This window comes from Hyperoodon ampullatus, assembly GCF_949752795.1.
Source record: "Hyperoodon ampullatus genome assembly, chromosome: 11".
Taxonomy (NCBI): domain Eukaryota; kingdom Metazoa; phylum Chordata; class Mammalia; order Artiodactyla; family Ziphiidae; genus Hyperoodon; species Hyperoodon ampullatus.
Window position 1 is genome coordinate 23392322 of NC_136924.1, and position 25985 is coordinate 23418306.

Here is a 25985-nt window from a genome sequence, read left to right on the forward strand (position 1 = left end):
AGATGATGTCATGCTGGACACTTACCTGGGGTCGAATGACTTTTACAATATTTTTGAGGGCAGTGTCAGGGGATGGAGGTGAGCAGTCAGGTGTTGGGCCTGTGGAGCTGTCTCTATGGTTACTAGTTCCTGGAGCAGTAATTGCTACCTCAGAGGCATTCTCTGTGAATAAAAATAGAACTGCCATGAACCTAATCACTCAGTTTACCTTTTAAGACTTGAAATTACTTTAGTAAACATGAATCGAGATTTCAACTTAAAACTGGTATTAATTCTAAGATCATAATGAGGAATACACTCAGCAGTATATTTTAAAAATAATGTTTATTGAATGCTTTGTTTTCTTCTAAAATGGTAAATACCTTTCACTGTAGAAATGTTCCAAGAAGGAAGAGTATTATTATTTAATTCATAGTGATAGATCATCCAGCATAATTGTTAAGACTGCCATTATATGAATGACTAAAACCTTAACTAAAAAAATATGTCTTTTATATGATTGGACTAATTTTTTCCCATAATATTTCAAGTGAGTATTGATCTTTATTAAAAGGAGAAGTTTCATACCTCCCTGATTCATAAAACCCCAATTCAAGGCTTCTCAAAGTATTTTTCCCAGAAATCCCTCAAACTGTAAAAAAGCATCCCAGTGAATTAACCTTGATGAAAAAATATTGGTGCAAAATAGTTTTATAATGTAGACAAAAACAAAACTATCACTCACAGATAAATATATCTTCCTATATGGTCAAAACTAAGTAAATGAAATTTCAAAAATCCAAAGTAATCTTCCCTTATGTTCAGTATTGGGGGAGCAGAAATAAAGAAAATGATGACTTAAAAATCAGCAACATGTATAACATTTTCTTCTTGAATTTATAGCAAAACAAAATAAGATCAAAGTTGTAGTTTTAGAATGTTTAAAATACTGGGGAAAGGATGGAAAAGGTTCTGTAAATAACTCCTGCTAGCACACAGAAGTTATATTATTTTAACAACAATTTGGCAATCCTCTATGACTTTTTATGGAAACTGTTGTAAGCTCAAATCTTCAAAAAATTTACTTCCTTGTTATGTTTATAATTAGTCCCCAATAATTTTGTCCTAGACAGTTAGCTGAATTGATGTAAAAGTGACTAAGACTGTGAATTCATTAGAGACCAGCAAGTTTCTCTGTTCCGTGGCCATTGTCTACAATCCCAAGTGAAAAGCAATAAATTAAGGCACCTCTTGCTCATAAAAAGTGAGTAGGTGAAACTTTACCCACCACATAACAATATAATTTAGTCTCACTGAGGAATATAGACATAGGTTCATGAAACAAAAAATGCAAGTGTGATACACTGAATTAAATAGATAATTCATAAAATAAGTCTTAAAAGCTTCCAGAGCTCACTCTTGATTCGGGTTTAATATATATGGTGGGGTTTGAATAAGCATCTCAAAAATAAGCCAGGTTCTGAAAGACGGTAGTTTGTGGGGGTGGTCTTCTGAGTAGGCTAAGGAAGTATGAGTAACCACTGAAACAGAGACAAAACATCAGCCAGCAAGAATGACAAGATGCGTTCATTCTCTCTAATTTGTCCCTTCCTCCTTTCATTCATTCAGTCATACATGTAAAAACATTTATTTGGGGTCAGTTATGTATTAGGTATTATGTTATGTTCAAAGGATAAATTGGAAAAGAATTTCTAGCCAGGGGTTAGGAGGTATGGAGGGATGAATAGGTGGAACACAGTGGATTTTTAGGGCAGTGCAACTATTCTCTTTGATACTATAACTATGGATATATGTCACTATACATTTGTCCCAACCCATAGAATGTACAGCACCAAGAGTGAACCTTAGTGTAAACTATGGACTTTGTATGATAATGATGTGTCAATGTAGGTTCACTGGTTGCAAAAAATGTACCACTCTGGAGGGGAATGTTGATAGTGGGGGAGGCCATGCCTGTGTGGCAGCACGGAGTATATGAGGAATCTCTATACCTTCTGCTTGATTTTTCTGTAAATCTAAAACTGCTCTAAAAAATAAAGTCTAGTAAAATTTTTTAAAACCTCTGCCCTTGAGAAGTATGCAATCAAATGTGGCATCAGACATGCAAACAAATTATAATGCAATATAACTTGAGAGTTGATAACAGATAAATGAAGCATGGTCAAAAAGCAGGGGGAGAAGAAATCAGACTGTGGCTGGGAAGGAAGATGGTTGTGAAAAGCTGCAGTTTTCAGGCAAGAAAGCTGGGACAGAACACAAAACATGAGGGCATAGAGGTGGAAAGAGCATAGATGAAGCTGGTATTTTACATGAGGAAGAAGTTGGAGCTAAGTTTATATAAGTAAAAGAAGGTTTATTATTATGTTAAGTTTATGCTTAATTCTGTAGGCAATGAAAAATATTGAAGATATTTAAGCAGAGACTGGCATAGTAATGATAATAATAGCTAATGGTTATCGAGCATTTATTATGTGCAGGGAGCATGTTAAATTCCTTTTACTTACTGAAGCTCATTGAAATAGCCTTAAAATAATTCTTTGAAGTAGCTTCTATTATTACCATTCCCCATTTACAGAAAAGGTAATCACAAAGTTATATTTCCAGTAAGTGGAAGACAAGAAATTCTAGATTGATGGCACACTGCCCTTCTGCTGGTTAGCATGCCATAGGTATGCAAAAGTGACTGGAAGAGGCAGAGCCTGAAGACTATTGCCATAGTCAAGGTATGGGCAGTCTCTACTTCTGAACAGAGTTAACCAACTACACAAAAACAAAGTAGAACATGGAGACAATAAGAAAAAAATAATAAAAGCAGAAAATGTCAACCATAAAAACATCGTAGGGTACACTTGTGTGTACTATATGGTATAATACCTGGAAGCAAGGAGATCTGTTAAGACCAGTGACCCAGGATAGATCAGGGCATTTGCATCTGAGTTGGTGATAAGTGGTTGGACTCTGGACGTATCTTGAAGGTAGACTAATAGAATTTCTTGATGTGTTGGATACAGGGTAGGAGAGAAATAGAGAGGGCAGGCATGACTAAGATTTTTGGCCTGAGGAACTGAAAGGATGTAGTTTTGATAAGCAGAAATAGGAAAGACTATTGGAGGAGCATACACTCCTTACCATATCACTTAAAATATTGCCTCTACCCCGTTTTCTCTTTTCTCTCCTTTTGGATTCCAGTGAAATAATGTCAGACTTTATTCTCCTTATCAGTTATTCTCTCTTTTGTACTTTCATCATTTTTCTCTCTGTATTGCATTCTGAATAGTTTTCTTACACTCATTTTCCAGCTTACTGGTTCTTTCTTCAGCTGTGTCTAGTCTGCTATCAAACCATTTTCTTACTTTCAGTTATGCTTTTCAGTTCTAAAATTTCTATTTGGTTCTTTTTCAAATACATTGATCACCATTTAGCATTTTCAATTCCCTAACAACATTTTCAGGCTTGCTTTTATTGATTAGAAACAGCAAGTAAAGTGGTTTTGTTTTCAATCTGTCTGATAATTCCAGTGTTTGAAGTCTTCATGAATCTGTTTCTGTGTCTCTGTTTCTCACTCATGGTATCCTGTTCCACTGTCTGTTTCATCTTCAATTCTGTGCTACTTTTTACTCAACTTTTTGTTAGAATAAAATATACAACATTAAATATTGCTCTTTGTCTTTTACCAGATGCTGGAGTCTGTGGAAAACTTGCCTGTTCAATGTTAGACAATTCATTTAACTGCTCTGGATTTCAGTTTTTCTTTAAAAATGAGGATTAACAACTACATTCTAGGGTTTATGTGTGCAGAAAAAGGTGAGAGAACACAAATGAAAAAGAACTAGCACATAATCAGACATAGTATGCAGTTAATAAATTTGAGTTTCCATTTTCCCTATTAAACCAAATATCATCAGAATTAAACTAAAATATAGAAGAGGAAAGAAAATCTAGAGGGAAAAGCAAGAAAATAAATAGTAGTACTTTGTAGGTAATACATCTAGAGTAATGACTGTGAGTACTTGGGTAGGACTTGAGACCAGTATCTTAGCTATTAACACAAATTGGTAGGGACAGAATTTTAATTCCAGGAATAAGAGATGATCCCTTGAGGAATGATTCACTGCAAGGGCTGGCCCTGTTAAGTGATTTTGCATCAAAGCCAGAAAAAACTGCTGGGTAGTCCATGCAGACTATAAAGCAAAAGCTTCTTGAATGTTTCTTGTAAGTAATTTAATACATAGTACAAGACAGTGGGTAATCAAGTGCTAAATTTAGAAAAGACTCTGTCTCCATCTTCTGAAGCCATGACATGTACCATTACACTGATAATTTGATTTTATACTACCTTGCATTGTTCATTATCTCTTCCAGACTAGGTTATATTTTCACAGTGACTTACATTTCCTTTATTCTCTCCACAGCTCTTAGCTCAATGCAATCTTTTAAAAATACTAAGTGAAATAAAATGAATAAAACCTGTGTGTGTGTGTCAATGGCAACTGTCATAAATGTCCTTAATTACATGGAGAAAGGTGATCTGGCTTTTATAATTCCATGGTCCTTTTGGAGAATATCCAAATGAGAAGCATATTCTAGAACATACATAAGAGTCTTAGGAAACTGATTTATTCCTAAAATATCCTTTATTATATTATTTATAAAAACCTAACAATTATCCAGTGGACTTTGCAAAATGACAGCCTATGTCCACGACGGTTTTACATGGTCAACCTGCATTTCACACCTGCAGCTACAGAACATTTCTGATGAAAAGGAAATGAAGTGTATAAAAACTGCTTAGAGAAAATTACTGAAGATACTTGCAATTTCAGATTGAAATGAGACATCTTCTTGTCACATTCCCTTTCTATGCATTAGATTATACATTATGACTGTCAGTTTTCTCTATGATAACAAGCCTAGGGGAAAAAAAACCTTCTAGTTTACTAGAGCTTTTAGAAGAAAAGTATTCTATGAAGACAAAATAATTCATATGCAATGTTACAGAGTAGAATTTTAACAGCATTCAATAGCATGTACTGAACAATTAAAGTGTACCAGAAACCATGCTAGTTGCTATGTAGCTGACAAACAGGACTGAGATTACTTCTGGCTGGAGATTCAGGAAAGGTGTCATGGAAGAGGTGGTGATTAAGGAGTTCTCTGACAGATTAGTAAAATTCAGACATGAAGAAATGAGTGTGAAGGACATTCCAAGAGTTGGAAGTAGGAGGAGCAAAAAGGTAGAAAGATGGGAAAGAGGCACATTTGTGGAATAAGGAAGATTTCAGTTTGAAAAGAATGTAATATTCATGGAGGTAATACTAAGAAATGGAGGAGACATATACAACAAATTTGGGCTCTGGAATTAAATAAATCAAATCTGAAATCCTGCCACATTTAACCTCAGTTTCCTCATCTGTGAAACAGTGCTTTTCTCTTGGTGTTTTTGTAAGGATAAGATATGTGTGTATGTATGTGTGTATTTTAACATATTGCCTGGCACATAGTAAGTGCTCAATTAAAGTAACTATTGCTATTATTACCATATACATGTATAATTATAATAACTATAACTAGATAGATGGCTTGAGGTATTATTGTGGAAAGTTGAATATAGCACTAAATAATAGTCAAGTAAGTATTTAATAATTATTAGTCTAACAAGTCATGAAGTATAATTTTTTAAAGTATTTATTTATTTATTTATTTGGCTGTGCTGGGTCTTAGTTGCGCCATGCGGGATCTGAGTTCCCCTACCAGGGATGGAACCCTGGCCCCCTGCATTAGGAGCGCAGAGCCTTAACCACTGAGCCACCAGGGGAGTCCCAAAGTATAATTTTTAATTGTTGGCCTCAAGTCAGAAATAGGCAAACTTTTCCTGCAAAGGTCCAGATTGTAAACATTTTAAGCTCTGCAGGCTAGGATGTTTCTTTCATAACTATTCAACCCTGCTGTTGCAGCACAAAGGCAGCCATTGACAATATGTAAGCAAATGGGTACGGCTGTATTTTTTTTACCTTTTTTTTTTGGCCGCGACACATAGCTCGCAGGATCTTAATTCCTTGACCAGGGATTGAACCCAGGCCCCTGGCAGTGAAACTGTAGAGTCCTAACCACTGGACCACCAGGGAATTCCCAGGTGTGGCTGTATTATTACAAGAAAATTTTATTTACAAAAACAAGCATAGGCTAGATTTCATTTGTAGTCTATAGGTTGTAGGCCCCTGTCATAAGTACTTCCCATGGAAATGGTCTTCCTTTTAGGGAGAAACCTAGAAGAATGTTATATTATAAATTTGCTTTTCCATATTCATATTATACATGAACATTCTTCTCACTATGCAATTAAAAACTAAGGTTTCATCATGGAAGTAAAAATTCATTTAAGGTTTGTAAAACAAATAGCATGATATCTAAAGCAAGGGCAATGCCCTGTGCACAATAAGTGTTCAAAAGATGCTCACTGAAGGATGAATAAATAAATGAATAAGACCAATCGAATCTTTTGATTCTAAAGTAACTTTTAGTAATGGTACATAACCATCATTTCAGGGAAAGAAAGAAAGAAAATCATAAGTAAAATAGCCCAAATATCTTCTCTTCATTATTTTCAGTGAGAAAGTACTTCCTATGTACCACTTGAGGAAGTTAATATTTAACAATTATTTAGGGGACTTCCCTGTGGTCCAGTGGTAAAGAACCCGCCTTACAATGCAGGGGACGCGGGTTCAATCCCTGGTCAGGGAACTAAGATGCCACATGCTGCGGGGCAACTAAGCCCGCGCACCGCAACTACTGAGCTCACACGCCTCAACTAAAGCCCACGTGCCGCAAACTACAGAGCCCACACGCCCTGGAGCCTGCTTGCCACAACTAGAGAAGAGAAAACTCGCACGCCACAACTAGAGAGAAGCCCACGCACCACAACGAAGAGCCTATGTTGCAACGAAAGATCCCGCGTGCTGCAACTAAGATCCGACGCAGCCAAAATTAAATAAAATTAAAAATATATATATTTAACAATTATTTTAAAGAATTATTTACTACTCCAAATAGTTAATACATTTTACTTTCTCCTAGCAATGGTTTCTTAAAAATTAGCAATTCTTTCAAATATGTTGAAAACTGAAACACTTGAACCTTCATGACTAACACAACCACTTTACATATTCAATAGTATTGATTAAGCAGATATTTTACCAGATAAAATGTGTGGTAGGCAGCTTCTAAGATGGTCCTGATTGATCCCTGCCTCATGGTAGTCATGCTTTTGTTAAATTCTCACCCCTAGACTATGTATTGAACTTGTTGACTAGCTTCTAACAAATAAATACAGAAAAACAATTGACCTTTGAACAACATGGGGGTTAGGGATGCTGACACCTATGCAGTCGAAAATCCTAGTATAACTTTCCAGCTGGCCCTCGGTATCTGCAGTTCCTCTGTATCTGAGGTTCTGCCAACCACAGATTCAACCAACTAGAGATTGTGTAGTCCCGTAGTACTTACTTATTGAAAAAAATCCGAGTATAACTAGACTCCCACAGTTCAAATCTGTGTTGCTCAAGGGTCAGCTGTGATGAGATGTCACTTCTAGGATTAGATTAGAAAGTCTGGCTTCTGTCTTATGTGTGTCCTCTCATGTTCTCACTTTCTCAGCTCTTTTGCACTGAGGAAAGCAAGTAACTGTACTGTGAACAGCCTTTTGGAGAGGCCCACATGGCACTGTGAGGGACTGAAGCCCTCAGTTTAACAGCCTGCTGGGAACTGAAACTTGTCCATAACTGCATGTATCAGCTTGAAAGTGGATCCTTCAGACCCGGTCAAGCCTTGAATGATGGCAGTTCTGGCCAGCAGCTGACTGCAACCTCAGAGAGACCCTGTGCCAGAACCACCCAGCTAAGCCCCTCCTGGATTCCTGGCCCACAGAAACTGTGAGAGTATAAATATTTTTTGTTTCCAGCCACAAGTTTTGGGGTAAGCTGCTATGCAGCAATAGATAACTAATATGTTAGGTGTTTGGCTTACATTTATAACATGGCCAACATGTTAGATGTTTAGGCTACAATGGTAAACAGGCTCTCAGCCTCATTTTGAAGTTGTTGCCTATTTAATGGAAAATATAGAAGAGAAAATATAGAATCACAAAACTATGTCATTCATGCTACATATCAGGTACTATGGGAACACAGAAGAGTGAGCCACTAACTGAGTAAGGGGACCAGGGTAGGGAGTTAGTTTATGGGTAAGAAGAGAAGGTAAAGAAGAAATGTTTAATCATAGCCTTGAAGAATGAGTGCCATCAAGCACTCAAGGAGGGAGAAGCATTCTAAACAAAGAAAACAGAATATGCATTGGGGCAGAAGTATGAAAGAGCATTATGCCTTTGGTGAACTACAAATAGCTCAGCCTGGCTGGAACACAGTAGAATTTCACCATCCCTCTCCCAGGATGGTGCCAAGAATGTCTATTCCTTGACCTTTACCAGCAAGATGAAATAGATCCCTGGGGCAATGCACAGTAAAGAAAATGAGAGGCAGAAGGAGGCCAGAGGAGATGGGTCCCCTCCCAAGGCTAACTTTCATGGACTGAATTGTAAGCAAATGAAGAAAGTAAAAAATTAAAGAAAAAATATTTTATCTCACATTGGGCAATTCATGGATTCTTTTGTTTTACGAATATATTTGTGCTTCAATTCTCAGAGAGATTTTTGTTTTCCAGGATCTACTGGCTTTGAGCCCCATTTTGGGTTTCAGGCTTTGGTCTTGACGACAAATGCTTTTTTCTGACTTTACTCTCATTGGTTGCCAGTATTCATCTCCTGTATCCTTCTGCTCATTCCAAAGTGGTGTTCACAACAAGCTGACCAAGTCATACCCTAGCACTGTCCTGCCAGGCCAGAATCCCTCCTAAGCAGGCACTGACTCCCCATTAAGGGAAGTTAGAAAATGAACTTGCTAAAATCCCAGATGAAAGCATCATAGTAGTTGGAGGTGAAAATGAGATTTATTCTTCTGTACCACAGGCCTAAATTCCAGGATTCTTTCATACTTGTAAAAGTGACTCTGCTATAGTCTGCACTGACTCGTATCTATCATTTATTGAACTTCAATTTACTCTATTTTATGCCTCAAAGCCTTAGCACATGTTTCCCAGTCTTGCTTTTCACCCCAAGCCTGCCATTTACCTTGGAACCTTCAGATTCCTTGTAGATGTTTAAGTAATCATCTAAGCCCAATAGTGTTCTGATTTCTACTCATGTTATCTTTGATTTAACTCTTTTCAGGTTCTCATACCTGAGGCTAAAACCAGGTACTTCATTATGAACAGCAGTGGCTTCATTTGGGCATCTTAATCTCAAAGAACCCATTCCATAGATACAATATCCAATCATTTTCACTCTCTCATTTCCCTCACTCACACTAAACCTGTTGTTCAATCCCACTGCTATAAACTAATCCTTTTATACATCTAATTTCATTCAATCTATCAACTCCTATCTTTACTTTTTACATAGTCAGCTTAGACATAATGATTCATCATTTAATAATTCTCTTACCAATAACTACATCCATTTCTCTTATTTAACCACACATTCTGAGTGAAACTCTAATCCTATTTGCGGTAGACACTTTAATATGCCCTTCATATCTGAAAGATTTATTCCCTTAGCTGATTGAAGTGTTGCTGGCAGACAGTCTTCACCTGTCAGCCCTTTTTGGGAACTGCATCAGCTGAAGAGACTTGCTTGACCCAAGGTCACGTGCCCTTCCAGGGGCAGCCTGCTTCTGATGTCTGATTAACAGAGGAGTATAATTTAGGCTGTGCCTAGTCACCACCTTGGGATGATTTTGAAGGACCATCCCAGTTTCAGAGTTCCCCAGGGAGTCTGTAGGTGCCTATGTTGCGAATTCATCGCAGGCTAACCTCTCCTTCTGCCCAATCTTGCTTCTTTCCCACATTCACTGTTTCCGAGAGCACTCTTAATTGATCTCCTGTATGACAATCTCCATCTCAAAGTCTACTTCCTGGGGAATTCAACCTCGATTGAACTCAGTCTAATTCTTCTCAGGGGTCCCTTCTGTAATTTTTTTCAACAATCAGGTACTAATCACTGAGAGAAAAAAACCAACTGCTATAAACTAATGTTATCAAACAATTTAATATGTTCTTAAAAATCATTTCATGTGGTAAGAAAAAAAAAAACACTCTAATAGAAAAAATGGACCCAAAACTACCAACAGGTACTTAACAAAAGAGAAATACAAATAAATGTATGAACATTTTTCTCAAACTTTGCTCAAAATGTTGTATGAGTATATGGATGGCATATCATCTGGTTTCACTTTAATAAATGCGAAAACAAAATATTCACATGGTTAAACATTCAAACAGTACAATATGGTATATGATGATAAGTGAGCCCAAGCCCATCCTAAGGTGCCACACCCTACTTCCATTTTTTGTGAGTTCTTGCAGGAATTCATATAAGGAGATTTAAAAAGCATATGCATATCTGTGTGTAAGTGTATCATACATATGTCATTTTCTTACACAAATGGAAGCATATGTACTACGACAGCAGTTTGCCTTGGTCTTATCCATGCTTTATTTTATGTCCCTACCCTACTTTCCCTCTTTACTATCTTGCCTTCTAATTTTTGTTAGGAAGCTGGATTTTCTGTTTCCTCATTAATTGATCAGGTAATTGAGCTAAAATTAACATAAAACTTTCCTTTAGTTAGACTAAACAATGAGGACACCAATTGTGCCACATAACAGGGAGTCTAGACCCAGGGTAGCTCCAGGTGCCAAACATCAGAGCTCTGGCTCTTCCTCTCTATGGCTTTCTCAGCTCTGCCCTCCTCCATGGGATGCTTCATCCCCAGGCTGGCACCAAGATGACTGCAGCAGCTCCCAGTATCATATCAGATATGATAATATCAAAACGAAGAAGAGGGTCATCTCTTTCTTATGTGTTTTTTAAAGACTCTTATTGGTCAGATTTATATCTAACCCAATCACTAACAAGAGCTGGCTTAAACTAATGAGCATCTGTTCCCTGGGAGGTGGGGTAGAGAGGACTCCTCTGCAAATGCATGGCCATGGAGAGGAGGGTATCTAGGATTCTGCTGGGAACAGAAAAAGGATAGAAGGATGGGGGAAGTCAAGGAATAAATGTTATGTAGGTAATCACGAGCATATACTAGATCGTCTATGTTTTCTATCCCTTCTACAATTAGGCAGGAGTGTAAATAAATACATACTGGCACATTCAAATTTATTCTTCATTACCTTCTCCTTTACTTTTAGCCCCTCCTCTCTTCTCTTTTTCTAATTTTTACAAGGCTTTTCGTGATCTGCTCCCTCTTACCTCTCTAAGCTCCACACTTTTCCACATATTTTTTGACCCTGAATATCCTTCTGGCTTTCATTTGCCTCAGGTAAAGACGCATCCTCTCAAGGACTCCCTTGAAACACCTAGTGTGTGGCTGGGAAGGGAGAAGAGTGTAATGAAGAATAAATATGAAAGTATGAGGTAAGTGCCCTCCTATGTGGTCCCGCAGCACCCCGTGCACCTGCCACATGCCATATCCTCTGTTTGTCTGTTCCCCTTTTACTTGACTGTGACTTCTTTCAAGGCAGACATAGTGTGTCTAATTTGTCTTTATGTCACTATCACCCATTACAGATGGGTCCATTTTAAGAGGAGTCAGGACTCCTGCTTTCCCTCAAAAAAAATCCCACCATTCTAGCAAAGTAGAGACAAACTTAATAGAAGAATGGACTAGGATGAAGTCCTTCTACTTTCACTGTTGCCACAATCCATTGTTAAGTTATATAGTGGTCCCTATAGTAAATGTCCTTAGAATTGACAGTGCAAAAACTTTCACATGGAATGAGAGTGCTACAGGACAAATTTTAATCCCATTAATTCAATGGATTGCACAGGCCTAACCATCACAGTAAATTATAATCTGACCTTAAAGAAAATATATCATGAGTTGAAACAAATTTATATTTATCCCTGAAAAATCAGGAGCTTATTTTTAAAGAAATTTCTCCCTTCTTTCTTTATGAATCTATTCAAGAAATTATAAATCAATATTCCCTGTGATTTTTCTAAAATAGGTATCTGAAGACTGCACTCCTGGTCTTTTACTCTGCTGGCTCCCAACACCTCAGCATGGTAGACAAGATTCACCATAATTTATACTCAACCACTTCTCTCCTCCCTCATCTTTTCTCACTGCCCCTTACTCATCTTCTACTCCAGAAAAAGACACTGGTTCTCAGGATGCAGCTACTCTTCCTCTGACAGGTAGGTCCTTTTTCCCTTTGCATGACAATTCACTAATATCCTGCCAGGCCCAGCTCAAATGCTACCTTCTTAGTGAAGTCTTCTATGGCTGTCAGTCAGTAACTCTGACAATTCCTGCATCATTTCCTCACATGTCTAAGATTAAGCTCATCATGTTATAATTATTCATGTACAAGGCTCCCCATAAAGACTGTGAGCTCCTTGAAGGGAAGAACGTTTCTCACTTTCTTTATACCCCCAAAACTGAGTACTGGGTGTTAGATGAGATGAATAAACTGGTGCAAGATACTATATCAACTGATTAGATACTTCAAAATAGTAAAGGAGTAAAATAATCCTCATTCCATACTTTGAGGGAAGAGGATTTCAAAAAGTATTTTGGGATTTTTAAAAAAAGGTTTCTAGATGCTGATAAATCACTGAGGGTAGTAACAATGATGTCATCAACAAGCTCCTCTACAACCAACTTTCTTATAACATTTATTAAAGGTTCTATATCAACTATGGTTACAATAAGATATATACTTGATTTTAACCAAGTAAAATTGTGCATGAAAAGAAAATCCTACAAGGCAGCACACCAAATGTTAATAACACTCATCTCCGGCTTGTAAGATTATGTTTTATTTTCAAAATATTTTTTCTACTTCTCAAATATTCTTCAGTGAGCATATATTACTTTTAACTATTTATGTTTGTTTCAGACATTGGATATTTTTAAAAAGCATTATAGATACATATCAAAATCTCACTTTTTCCCTGTCATAAATCTATTCCACTGCCCCTCTCTCAAGAGTTGATCACCATCACAAAGTTGGTACACATTCTCCATCTGCGAGTTTATACTTTTATTAAAGAAAATATATCATGAGTTGAAAAAAAATATATTCATTATATATTGGATATATTGTTTTATATTTACAGAAATATGTGTAAAATTCTGAATCTTGCTTTTTTTTTCACTTAACATTGTTTCCAAGATACATCCAAATAAATGTTTGTAAACCTAGTATTTTCATTTTAATTGAAGCATAATACTCCATTTTACTAAAATTTACACAGTGATTCTCTTCCTTATGGACATTTTATTTTTTCCCAATTTTTTATTCCTACAAACAATGTTGCAATGAACATCCTTCAGATTCTTAGCGTTTTGTTTTAAAGAACTATTCCTGGAAGTAGAATTGCTAGATAGGAGAATATGTGCATTTCAAAATTCTTAAAATATTATTAAATTGGCTTTGAATATGGAGTACCAATTTATAATCCTATTAGCTGTGTACGAGAGTTCCTATTTTTCTATGTCTTTACAATACTTCATGTCATCAGAACTTCTGTGTCATTCTGGTGACTGGATATAAATTGGTATCTCACAGTAGTCTTAAATTTCTCTGTTACTGGGGTTAACTAGGTTTACTGGCCTTTCAGAATCCATCTTCAGTTAATTGCCTTTGTCAGCTGTTTCAATGTTTTTGTTTGTTCTTTGTTTTTTCTGTCTCTTTATTATCTTATAGTACTAACCCCTTCTCAGTGTTATACACTGTAATCATTTCGCCCGGTCTGTGGCTTTTTAAACACATTCTGTGGTGTCTTACACTAACCATGAATTTTATTTTTAATTTTAATGTAGTTGAGTTTATCAGTCTTTTTCTAATGTGACTTTCTGTCCTAAGAAATCCTTCCCTATACTAAAATGATCATATGAATTATCTCCCTTAATTTGTTAAACTGAGGAAATGTACTGAAACATTTTCTGATGTCTGAAAGATCCTTGAGGTAGTAAGGTAAATCCTGCTTAGTCATGACGTACTTTTTAATAAATTGCTGGATTCAATGTGGTAAGATTTTGCTTAGAATCTGTGCATCTATTTTCATACTAGAGATTAATTCATACATATTTTTCTTATACACTCCTTGTCCAGTTTTGTATCCAAGTCACGCAAGCACAAAGTTGGCCGTTCACCTCTTTGTGAATTTTCTTAAACAGTTTGTACAGCCTTGATATTATCTGTTCATTAAGGTTTGGAATAACTATCCTATCAAACAATCTTTTTTTTTTAACATCTTTATTGGAGTATAGCTACTTTACAATCGTGTGTTAGTTTCTGCTGTATCACAAAGTGAATCAGCTATATGTATACATATATATCCATATCCCCTCCCCCTTGCGTATCCCTCCCACCCTCCCAAATCCATCCCTCTAGGTGATCACAGAGCACTGAGCTGATCTCCCTGTGCTATGCGGCTGCTTCCCACTAGCTGTTTTACATTTGGTAGTGTATATATGTCCATGCCATCTCTCACTTCATCCCAGCTTACCCTTCCCCATCCCCATGTCCTCAAGTCCATTCTCTCTGTTTGCATCTTTATTCCTGTCCTGCCCTAGGTTCTTCAGAACCTTTTTTTTAAGATTCCATATATATGTGTTAGCACACAGTATTTGTTTTTCTCTTTCTGACTTACTTCACTCTGTATGACAGACTCTAGGTCCATCCACCTCACTACAAATAACTCAATTTTGTTTCTTTCTATGGCTGAGTAATATTCCATTCTATATAGGTGCCACATCTTCTTATCCATTCATCTGCGATTGCGTCCATGTAGGTTTCTTCCACGTCCTGGCTATTATAAATAGTGTTTCAATGACACTGTGGTACATGACTTTTTGAATTATAGTTTTCTCCAGGTATATGCTCAGTAGTGGGATTGCTGGGTCGTACAGTAGTTCTACTTTTAGTTTTTTAAGGAGGCTTCATACTGTTCTGAACAGTGGCTGTATCGGTTTACATACCCACCAACACTGCAAGAGAGTTCCCTTTTCTCCACACCCTCTCCAGTATTGTTTGTAGAATTTTTGAAGATGGCCATTCTGACCAGTGTGAGGTGATAACACATTGTAGTTTTGATTTGCATTTCTCTAATGATTAGTGATGTTGAGCATCCTTTCATGTGTTTGTTGGCAATATGTATATCTTCTTTGGAGAAATGTCTATTTAGGTCTTCTGCCCATTTTTGGATTGAGTTGTTTGTTTTTTTGATGTTGAGCTGCATGAGCTATTTTGGAGATTCTTTGCCCGTTGGTTCGCTTGTAACTATTTTCTCCCATTCTGAGGCTTGTCTTTTTGTCTTGTTTATGGTTTCCTTTGCTGTGCAAAAGCTTTTAAGTTTCATTAGGTCCCATTTGTTTACTTTTGTTTTTACTTGCATTTCTCTAGGAGGTGGGTCAAAAAGGATATTGCCGTGATTTATGTCACAGAGTGTTCTGCCTATGTTTTCTTCCAAGAGTTTTGTAGTGTCTGCCTTACATTTATGTCTCCAATCCATTTTGAGTTTATTTTTGTGTATGGTGTTAGGGAGTGTTCTAACTTCATTCTTTTCCATTTAACTGTCCAGTTATCCCAGCACCACTTATTGAAGAGGCTATCTTTTCACCATTATATATTCTTGCCTTCCTTATCAAAGGTGACCATATGTGCGTGGGTTTATCTCTGGGCTTTCTATCCTGTTCCATTGATCTATATTTCTGTTTTTGTTCCAGTACCAGTTCTTGATTACTGTAACTTTGTAGTATAGTCTGAAGTAACGGAGCCTGATGCCTCCAGCTCCGTTTATCTTTCTCAAGATTGCTTTTGCTTTTCCGGATCTTTTGGTTTCCATACAAATTGTGCAATTTTTTGGTCTAGTTCTGTGAAAAATGTCATTGGTAGTTTGATAGGGATTGCACTGAATCCATAGATTGCTTTGGGTACTATAGTCATTTTCACAATGTGGATTCTTCCAGTCCAAGAACATGGTATATTTCTCCATCTGTTGGTATCATCTTTAATTTCTTTCATCAGGGTCTTATAGTTTTCTGCATACAGGTCTTTTGTCCATTTAGGTAGGTTTATTCCTAGGTAATTTATTCATTTTGTTGCAATGGTAAATGGGAGTGTTAGAGTATTAGAGTATAGGAATGCAAGAGATTTCTGTGCATTAATTTTGTATCCTGCTACTTTACCAAATTCATTGATTAAGCTCCAGTAGTTTTCTGGTAACATCTTTAGGATTCTCTATGTATAGTATCATATCATCTGCAAACAGTGACAGTTTTACTTCTTCATTTCCAATTTGGATTCCTTTTATTCCTTTTTCTTCTCTGATTGCTGTGGCTAAAACTTCCAAAACTATGTTGAATAATAGTGGTGAGAGTGGACAACACTGTCTTGTTTCTGATCTTAGTGGAAAAGTTTTTCACCTTTGAGAAAGATGTTGGTTGTGGGTTTGTCATATATGGCCCTTATTATGTTGAGGTAAGTTCCCTCTATGCCTACTTTCCAGAGGGTTTTTATCGTAAGTGGGTGTTGAATTTTGTCAAATGCTTTTTCTGCATCTATTGAGATGATCATATGGTTTTTCTCCTTCAATTTGTTAATATGGTTTATCACATTGATTGATTTGCATATATTGAAGAATCCTTGCATTCCTGAGATAAACCCCACTTGATCATGGTGTATGATCCTTTTAATGTGCTGTTGGATTCTGTTTGCTAGTATTTTGTTGAGGATTTTTGCATATATGTTCATCAGTGATACTGGCCTGTAGTCTTCTTTTTCTGTGGCATCTTTGTCTGGTTTTGGTATCAGGGTGATGATGGCATCAATAGAATGAGTTTGGGAGTGTTCCTCCCTCTGCTTTGAGAAGGATAGGTGTTAGCTCTTCTCTAAATGTTTGACAGAATTCGCCTGTGAACACATCTGGTCCTGGTGTTTTTGTTTGTTGGAAGATTTTCAATCACAGTTTCAATTTCAGTGCTTGTGACTGGTCTGTTTATCTTTTCTATTTCTTCCTGATTCAGTGTCAGAAGGTTGTGGTTTCCTAAGAATTTGTCCATTTCTTCCAGCTTGCCCATTTTATTGGCATATAGTTGCTTCTAGTAATTTCTCATGATCCTTTTGTATTTCTGCAGTTTCAGTTGTTACTGCTCCTTTTTCATTTCTAATTCTATTGATTTGAGTCTTCTCCCTCTTTCTCTTGATGAGTCTGGCTAATGGTTTATCAATTTTGTTTATCTTCTAAATGAACAAGCTTTTAGTTTTATTGATCTTTGTTATTGTTTCCTTCATTTCTTTTTATTTCTCATCTGTTCTTTATGATTCCTTTCCTTCTGCTAAGGGGTTTTCTTGTTCCTCTTTCTCTAATTGCTTTAGGGGTAAGGTTAGGTTGTTTATTTGAGATTTTTCTTATTTTGTGAGGTACGATTGTATTGCTATAAACTTCCCTCTTAGATCTGCTTTTGCTGCATCCCATAGGTGTTGGGTCATCATGTTGTCATTGTTATTTGTTTGTAGGTATTTTTGATTTCCTCTTTGATTTCTTCAGTGATCTCTTGGTTATTTAGTAGTGTATTGTTTAGCCTCCATGTGTTTGTATTTTTTACTGTTTTTTTTCCTGTAATTGATATCTACTATTATAGCATTGTGGTTTGAAAAGATACTTGATACAAGTTCAATTTTCTTAAATTAACCAAGGCTTGACTTGTGACACAAGATATGATCTATCCTGGAGAATGTTCCATGAGCACTTGAAAAGAAAGTGTATTCTGTTGTTTTTGGATGGAATGTCCTATAAATATCAATTAAGTCCATCTTGTTTAATGTATCATTTAAAGTTTGTGTTTCCTTATTTATTTTTATTTTGGATGACCTGTCCATTGGTGAAAGTGGGGTGTTAAAGTCCAGTACTATGACTGTGTTACTGTCGACTTTCCCTGTTATGGCTGTTAGCATTTGCTTTATGTATTGAGGTGCTCTATGCTGGGTGCATAAATATTTACAATTGTTATATCTTCTTTTTGGATTGATCCCTTGATCATTATGTAGTGTCCTTCTTTGTCTCTTGTAATAGTCTTTATTTTAAAGTCTATTTTGTTTGATATGAAAATAGCTACTCCAGCTTTCTTTTGATTTCCACTTACATGGAATATCTTTTTCCATCCCCTCACTTTCAGTCTGTATGTGTCCCTAGGTCTGAAGTGTGTTTCTTGTAAACAGCATATATATGGGTTTTGTTTTTGTATCCATTCAGCCAGTCTTTGTCTTTTGGTTGGACCATTTAACCCATTTACCTTTAAGATAGTCATCTATATGTATGTTCCTATTACCATTTTCTTAATTGTTCTGGTTTGTTATTGTGGGTCTTTTCCTTCCCTTGTGTTTCCTGCCTAGAGAAGTTCCTTTAGCATTTGTTGTAAAGCTGGTTTGGTGGTGCTGAATTCTCTTAGCTTTTGCTTGTCTGTAAAGGTTTTAATATCTCCATCAAATCTGAATGAGATACTTGCCAGGTAGAGTAATCTTGGTAGTAGGTTTTTCCCTTTCATCACTTTAAATATGTCCTGCCACTCCCTTCTGGCTTGCAGAGTTTCTGCTGAAAAATCAGCTGTTAACCGTATGGGGATTCCCTTGTATGAAATTGGTTGTTTTTCCCTTGCTGCTATTAATATTTTTTCTTTGTATTTTATTTTTGATAGTTTGATTAGTATGTGTCTTGGCGTGTTTCTCCTTGGATTTATCCTGTATGGGACTCTGCACTTAGTAGACTTGACTATTTCCTTTCTCATATTAGGGAAGTTTTCAACTCTAATCTCTTCAAATATTTTCTCAGTCCCTTTCTTTTTCTTCTGGGACCCCTATAATTCAAATGTTGGTGCATTTATTATTGTCCCACACATCTCTGAGACTGTCCTCAATTCTTTTTTCTTTATTCTGCCCTGCAGTAGTTATTTCCAGTATTTTATCTTCCAGGTCACTTATCTGTTCTTCTGCCTCAGTTATTCTACTGTTTCCTTCTAGAGAATTTTTAATTTCATTTATTGTGTTGTTTATCATTGTTTGTTTGCTCTTAGTTTTTCTAGGTCCTTGTTAAACGTTTTTGTATTTTCTCCATTCTATTTCCAAGATTTTGGATCATCTTTATTATCATTACTCTGAATACTTTTTCAGGTAGACTGCCTATTTCCTCATTTGTTTCATCTGGTGGCCTTTTACCTTGCTCCTTCATCTGCTGTGTATTTCTCTGTCATCACATTTTGCTTAACTTACTGTGTTTGGGGTCTCCTTTTCGCAGGCTGCAGGTTCGTAGTTCCCGTTGTTTTTGGTGTCTGCCCCCAGTGGGTAAGGTTGGTTCAGTGGATTGTGTGGGCTTCCTGGTGGAGGGACTGGTGCCTAGGTTCTGATGGATGAGGCTGGATCTTGTCTTTCTGGTGGGCAGGACCACATCTGGTGGTGTGTTTTGGGGTGTCTTTGAACTTATTATGATTTTAGGCAGCTCTCTGCTAATGGATGAGGTTGTGTTCCTGTCTTGCTAGTTGTTTGGCATGGAGTGTCCAGCACTATAGCTTGCTGGTCATTGACTGGAGTCTGATCTTAGTTTTGAGACGGAGATCTCTGGGGCAGCTCTCACTAGTTGATATTACGAGGGGCTGGGAGGTCTCTGGTGGACAGATGTCCTGAACTCAGCTTTCCCACCTCAGAGGCTCAGCCCTGACACCAGGCCAGAGCACCAAGACTGTTAGCCACACGGCGCAGAAGAAACGGGAGAAGAACAAAAACAGAAAAAAATAAAAAAATAAAGTTATTAAAATAAAAAATGAAATATTTTTGAAATAAAAAAATTAAAAGTAATTTAAAAAAAAGGAGAGCACAACCAAAGCAATAAACAAATCCACCAAGCGCTAAAAACTATACTAAAAGAAAACGGACAGACAGAACCCTATGACTAATGGTAAAAGCAAACGTATACAGACAAAATCTCACAGAGGCATACACAAACACACTCACAAAAGGAGAAAAAGAGAGCAACCAAATCATAAACAAATCTACCAATGATAATAAGCTCTAAATACTAAGATAAACATAAAACTAGAAACAAATTAGACATAGAAAGCACACTTCAAGTCTACAGTTGTTCCAAAGTCCACTGCCTAAGTTTTGGGATGATTCGTTGTCTGTTCAGGTATTCCACAGATGCAGGGTACATCAAGTTGATCGTGTAGATTTAATCTGCTGCTCCTGAGGCTACTGGGCGAAATTTCCCTTTCTCTTTTTTGTTCGCACAGCTCCTGGGGTTCAGCTTTGGATTTGGCCCGCCTCTGCATGTAGGTTGCCTGAGGGCATCTGTTCCCCACCCAGACAGGAAGGGGTTAAAGTAGCAGCTGATTAGGAGGCTCTGGCTCACTCTGGTCGGGAGGAGGAAGGGGTACAGAATGCAGGTCAAGCCTGCAGCAGCAGAGGCTGGCGTGACGTTGCAACAGCCTGAGGCGCGCTGTGTGTTCTCCCGGGGAAGTTGTCTCTGGATCACAGGACCCTGGCAGAGGCGGGCTGCACAGGCTCCCGGGAGGGGAGGTGTGGATAGTGACCTGTGCTTGCACACAGGATTCTTGGTGGCTGCAGCAGCAGCATTAGCATTTCATGCCCGTCTCTGATGTCCACGCTGATAGCCGTGGCTCGTGCCCATCTCTGGAGCTCGTTTAGGCGGTGCTCTGAATCTCCTCTCCTCGTGCACCCCAAAACAATGTTCTCTTGACTCTTAGGAAGTTACAACTTTTTCCTGGACTCCCTCCCACTAGCTGTGGTGCACTAGCCCCCTTCAGGCTGTGTTCACGCAGCCAACCCCAGTCCTCTCCCTGGGACCTGACCTCCGAAGCCCGAGCCTCAGCTCCCAGCCCCCATCCACCCCAGCGGGTGAGCAGACAAGCCTCTCAGGCTGGTGAGGGCTGGTCAGCACTGATACTCTGTGTGGGAATCTCTCAGCTTTGCCCTCTGCACCCCTGTTGCTGCGCTCTCCTCTGTGGGCCCGAAGCATCCCCCCACCCACCCCCCATCTCCACCAGTTAATGGGCTTCCTAGTGTGTGGAAGCTTTTCCTCCTTCACAGCTCCCTCCCTGAGGTGCAGGTCCCGTCCCTATTCTTTTGTCTCTGTTTTTCTTTTGCCCTACCCAGGTACGCAGGGAGTTTCTTGCCTTTTGGAAAGTCTGAGGTCTTCTGCCAGGGTTCAGTAGGTGTTCTGTAGGAGTTGTTCCTCATGTAGATGTAGTTTTGATTTATTTGTGGGGAGGAAGGTGATAATCCATGTCTTACTCCTCCACCGTCTTGAAGGTCCTCTCTATCAAACCAACTTGATCATTTGTTTGTAGTATCAATTCTCTTCTGTTAATGTCTATTTGTATAAAGTATGACTGGTAATTTCTATTTTTTCCACAAATTTGTACATTTAATCTTGTCTTAAAGATTTTTGGAATAAAAACATTCATAATATCACCTTATGGTTTCTTAATTTTTTTTTTTTGGCCTCACTGCACAACTTGTGGGATCTTAGTTCCCCAACCCAGGATTGAACCCTGGCCCTTGGCAGTGAGAGCGCAGAATCCTAACCACTGGACAGCCAGGGAATTCCCTTATGATTTCTTAAAATCTCTCCTGAATCTCTGGTTACACCTTCCTTTTTGTTTCTAAATAGTATTTATTTGTACCTTCTTTCTTTCCTTTTGATCAGTCTTGCTAGGGGTATATAAATATTAACCTTTTCAAATATTGATTAATTTCCTTTATGATTTTGCTTTAATCCTTGAGTTACTTTGAAATATATTCTTTTTTAATTTTCAAATTTACAAGTGAGGGTTCTAGAAAGATGGTAGCTTAGATGTGCTTCCTTAACTTACTGCAAACCATCTAGCTAACCCAAGCCGTGCAGCTCCTGGAGCCAACTGGCAAACTGTGTCTGGAGGGAAGAGCAAGAAAGCTGTTACAACACTGTTTCCTCTCTGGAATAGATGAGAGTCTTAGAACTAGTGTAGAAATGCCCACAGGCAAGGTGCAGAATGCCATAATCCCAGGGAGAATTTATCTGGCAGAGAATGTGGTACCCTAGGGAAAATGTTGGCATTGACCTACATGGTGTACACTTCCGTATTACCCCAAGGAACAAAGGACTTGCTGAACAGGTGTTCTAAGTTAGGTGTCTTCACCTAAAATGCTGGAAAAGGTTTACAGATATGCTTTCTCCTGATGCTTTGATAGTTAGTCAATCCGCCTACTGCTATACTGCTGACTCTAAGAGTCAGAGATTTCGAAATGTTCCACTATTGTAGAGACTGCCATCTCTTAAGGCTCTGAAACAACTAAATCTAAGCCTTAAGGAGTAGACCAAGAAACAAACAAACATAAAACAAACAAGTACCTAAGAGGGTCCAGCAACTAGAGAAAGAAAGAACAGAAAATTGAGAATGAATTTCTAACAAAATAGAGCTGCTAGTAGAGATAGATAAGAAGTTTTAACACAAATAATAATGAGAGCTTAAAAATATTAAAGTACAGCATATTAAAAGACTTTATAGGGGGAAAAAGTAACTGGTCAAAAAAATTCAGATGACTTGAAGTTAGTTTACAAAAAAAAAAACAAACTGAATTAATGCCCTAGAATATGAAGTGGAAGAAATACCTCAAACTACAGAGTTAAAAAAAAAAAAAGTATGTATATATATATATATATATACACACACACAAATTTTATGAAGGTAGAAATCCTGGAGACTTATTATACAAATAGTAGGAATTCCAAAAAAAGAAATAGATGGATATATATCAATAATTTTGAAGTATAATTAAAAATTCCCCCAGTGAATAAAATATTTAGTCTGCATGTTGAAGTTCTAGGCAAGATTAATCAAAATGCTTCATATATATAATCATACAGTGGAAAAATCTCTGGGATAAAAGGGTTATCTTACAGTCTCCCAGAGGGAAATAACACTTTATTTATAATGGACAATGACACTGGCATTAAACTTTTCATCTGCAACACTAAAAACTAGAAGATAATGGACTATCATCTGAAAAAATACTTAAGAAAGAACTCTGGAAAGAACAGACACTTAAGATAGGTGATGTATAAAAGGAAAAAAGTAGTGATGAAACATAAAACTATATCTATATCTATCTATCTATCTATCTAATAGACTCTCTGATAATGGTTAAATAATAAAAATAAAGATTCTAAATAAAGAATCTTCAAATAGGTGATAAATACTGCAATGAATATTCTATTAAAATTCCAGAAGTTGGGTGTTTAAAGGAGAGAAGAAGGAGGTAGGAACATTCTACATCTACTTCTGAGAAGAGCTGAAAGTGGGGAATTAAAATTATTGTAAAAGTCCCATATTACAGGGGAATGTAGGAGGCTGCTGGTTATCACACAATATCTTACTCTTCCCTTATTCTTCAATATTGAATCCTCAGTTCTTAGCTAGACCCAAGTCTACCTAGAATTCCTAGCTTCCTCTGCAAGAAGCAATGGCCATATGACTAAGTTCTGGCTAAGCAGAAAGAATGTGGAATGTGTGCAAATTCCAGAGTATGCCCTTAAAGGATCTGGGTGTGTCTTTCCTGCCACCTAATTCCTCTTCCCTTTAGCTGGAATGTGATGCCGTGAGAAAAAGGTGTGAATGAGAACAACCTAAGGCTGGCAGAGGAACAATGTAGAGCTTGGATCCTTGAGATTATGGAGCCAACATGCCAACCCTGGTCTGCTTATGCCTAGAATGCTACATGAGAGAGAAATAATATTCTATCTTGTTTAAGCCATATTTATTTTGGATATCTGTTACAGTAGTCAAATTTATATCCTAACTAGTACATAGGGCAAAAGAGCTATCAGTAGGGCAAGTAGAGTGTCTTAGTAAACATTTGGTATCTTGTTTTCATCTGATGCTAGAAAAATAAATATTTGATTATGAGATTGTGGAAGGGAAAGTAATCATTATTATAATAAACAATAAACATCCTAAGTGAACAAAGGGGAAAAATTACTAGCAACTCAGTGAAACCAGAAAAATAATTTTTAAAAAAGAATAAAAGAGAAAAAAATAAACTAAAACCAATAAGAAACATAAAATGAATGTAATAAAATCAAGTATATCTGTTGTTTCACATATATACAGAAGAAATTATCCCCTAATAAAAACAGAGATGGCTGCAATTAAGATGTCAGCTGGGTCTATGGTCTCATCTGAGACCAGGCTGGGAGCAGTTGGCTTCACGCACATGATTGTTAGCAGCATTGGATTCTCACAGAACTGTTGGACTGAGGGCCTTAATTTCTTACTGGCTATTGAGTAGAGGCTTCCCTCAGTTTCTTGTCATGTGGACCTCTCCACAGAGCAGCCCACAATGTAGACAGTGGCTTCCATCAGAGTGAGTAAGCCAGAAAGCAAGAGAGAGCTAGCAAGATGGAAGCCAGAGCTTTTTTGTAACCTGATCTCAGAAGTGACACCCATTATTTTTGCCATAGTCTGTCCATTAGAAGCAAGTCACTAGGTCCAGTCCACACACAAGGGGAAGAGATTTTGTGAGGACATAAATACTGGGAGGTGGGATAATTGAAAGTTATCTTGAGTCTTAATATCACAGTTGTGCAGGAAATAGCTACTCTCAAACTACAGTTGTTAACAGAAACAGATACAGCCATTCTGGAAAAAAAAGAGCATTAAGATTAATGCCTCTGGATAGCGTGACCAACTTACCTTGGGTTGCTAGGTTCTTTCTCAGTTTTAAAACTGGAAGTTCTACATCCTGGAACCCCTTTAGTCCTGGGACTTGATTAGCCACCCTACTCTGGAGCCAGGCTGTAGGGTTTAAACTATGACTCCACACTTCCTAGCAATGTGACCTTGGGTAAGTTACTTAATTTCTCTGTGCCTCAGTTTCCTTATCTGTAAAATAAGAATAATAGCACGTTTGTGGAAACTAAAGGAGATAATATATGCAAGGTGCTTTAAGCAATGTCTGGCACATAAAAAATTGCCCAATGATATTAGCTACTCTTATTATTGGTATTAAAGTATACATGTCCTTTCACTAGGGAATGCACACAATTATCATACAAACTGGGACACTTCTGAAAGTGAAAGGGAGTGCTAGTAACAATTATGCCAGGTCAACAAGCATGTAAGGGAATATTCCAGGAAAACTGGAATGTATGATCCTTATATTTGACCCACACTGAAGTTTATCTCATTGAAATAAAAGTACCTTCATATAAGACTAGTGCACAACAATGTCTGCTGCTGTTTTGTTCACAGTGGAAAAACAATGCAAAATGAAGTAAATGATCATCAGTAGAGGTGGAATAAATCATGATACGTAATACCATCAAATATGCAAACTTTAAAAGAATGAATTACAGCAATACCAACTGACTTGAAGGAAGTCCTTTGAAATATTGTTGAGTGAGAAAAATAATAAGTAGGAAAATATACGTGGTTCCATTTTTGTGAAATAAAATGTTTACACTCAGAGGCAAATATTGAAGTTTAAGCCTCAGGGTTCAGCACTTTGATGGGCCCCTTCGAAGGGTTTAGGTGGGGCTGTGGAATGTTCTTGTAAATTTTGTAAAAGTGAAATATTTTAATTGCAGTAAGTTAAGAACTCCATTTCTTTCAACTCCAATTTCTCTATCATATTCTCTCTGTTCTGGGTAGTATTAGAATGGCTGCAGACATTTTGGGGATCTGGCTAAGGAGATGAGTTTTGGATACATTTAGTTTAAGTTTAGTGGGGTATATTTATGAGGTTTGAAGTCACCTTCCGTGTACAGCTCACATGTAAGAATGGCTTCTAGCAATACTTGTGCCATC

The 25985-nt window shown here is 37.4% G+C and overlaps 1 protein-coding gene across 8 annotated transcripts in view; it reads right to left on the reverse strand.

The window, feature by feature from the left end:
- ANKS1B (ankyrin repeat and sterile alpha motif domain containing 1B) overlaps window positions 1-25985 on the reverse strand; it is a gene marked incomplete at both ends in the record, with an annotated part of 1147860 nt that overhangs the window by 671515 nt on the left and 450360 nt on the right. For all 8 annotated transcript variants that reach the window (XM_079714776.1, XM_079714773.1, XM_079714775.1 and 5 more), the window contains one exon: window positions 26-162. In XM_079714776.1, coding sequence (XP_079570902.1) covers window positions 26-162 — 137 coding nt within the window. The remainder of the gene's footprint in view (window positions 1-25; window positions 163-25985) is intronic.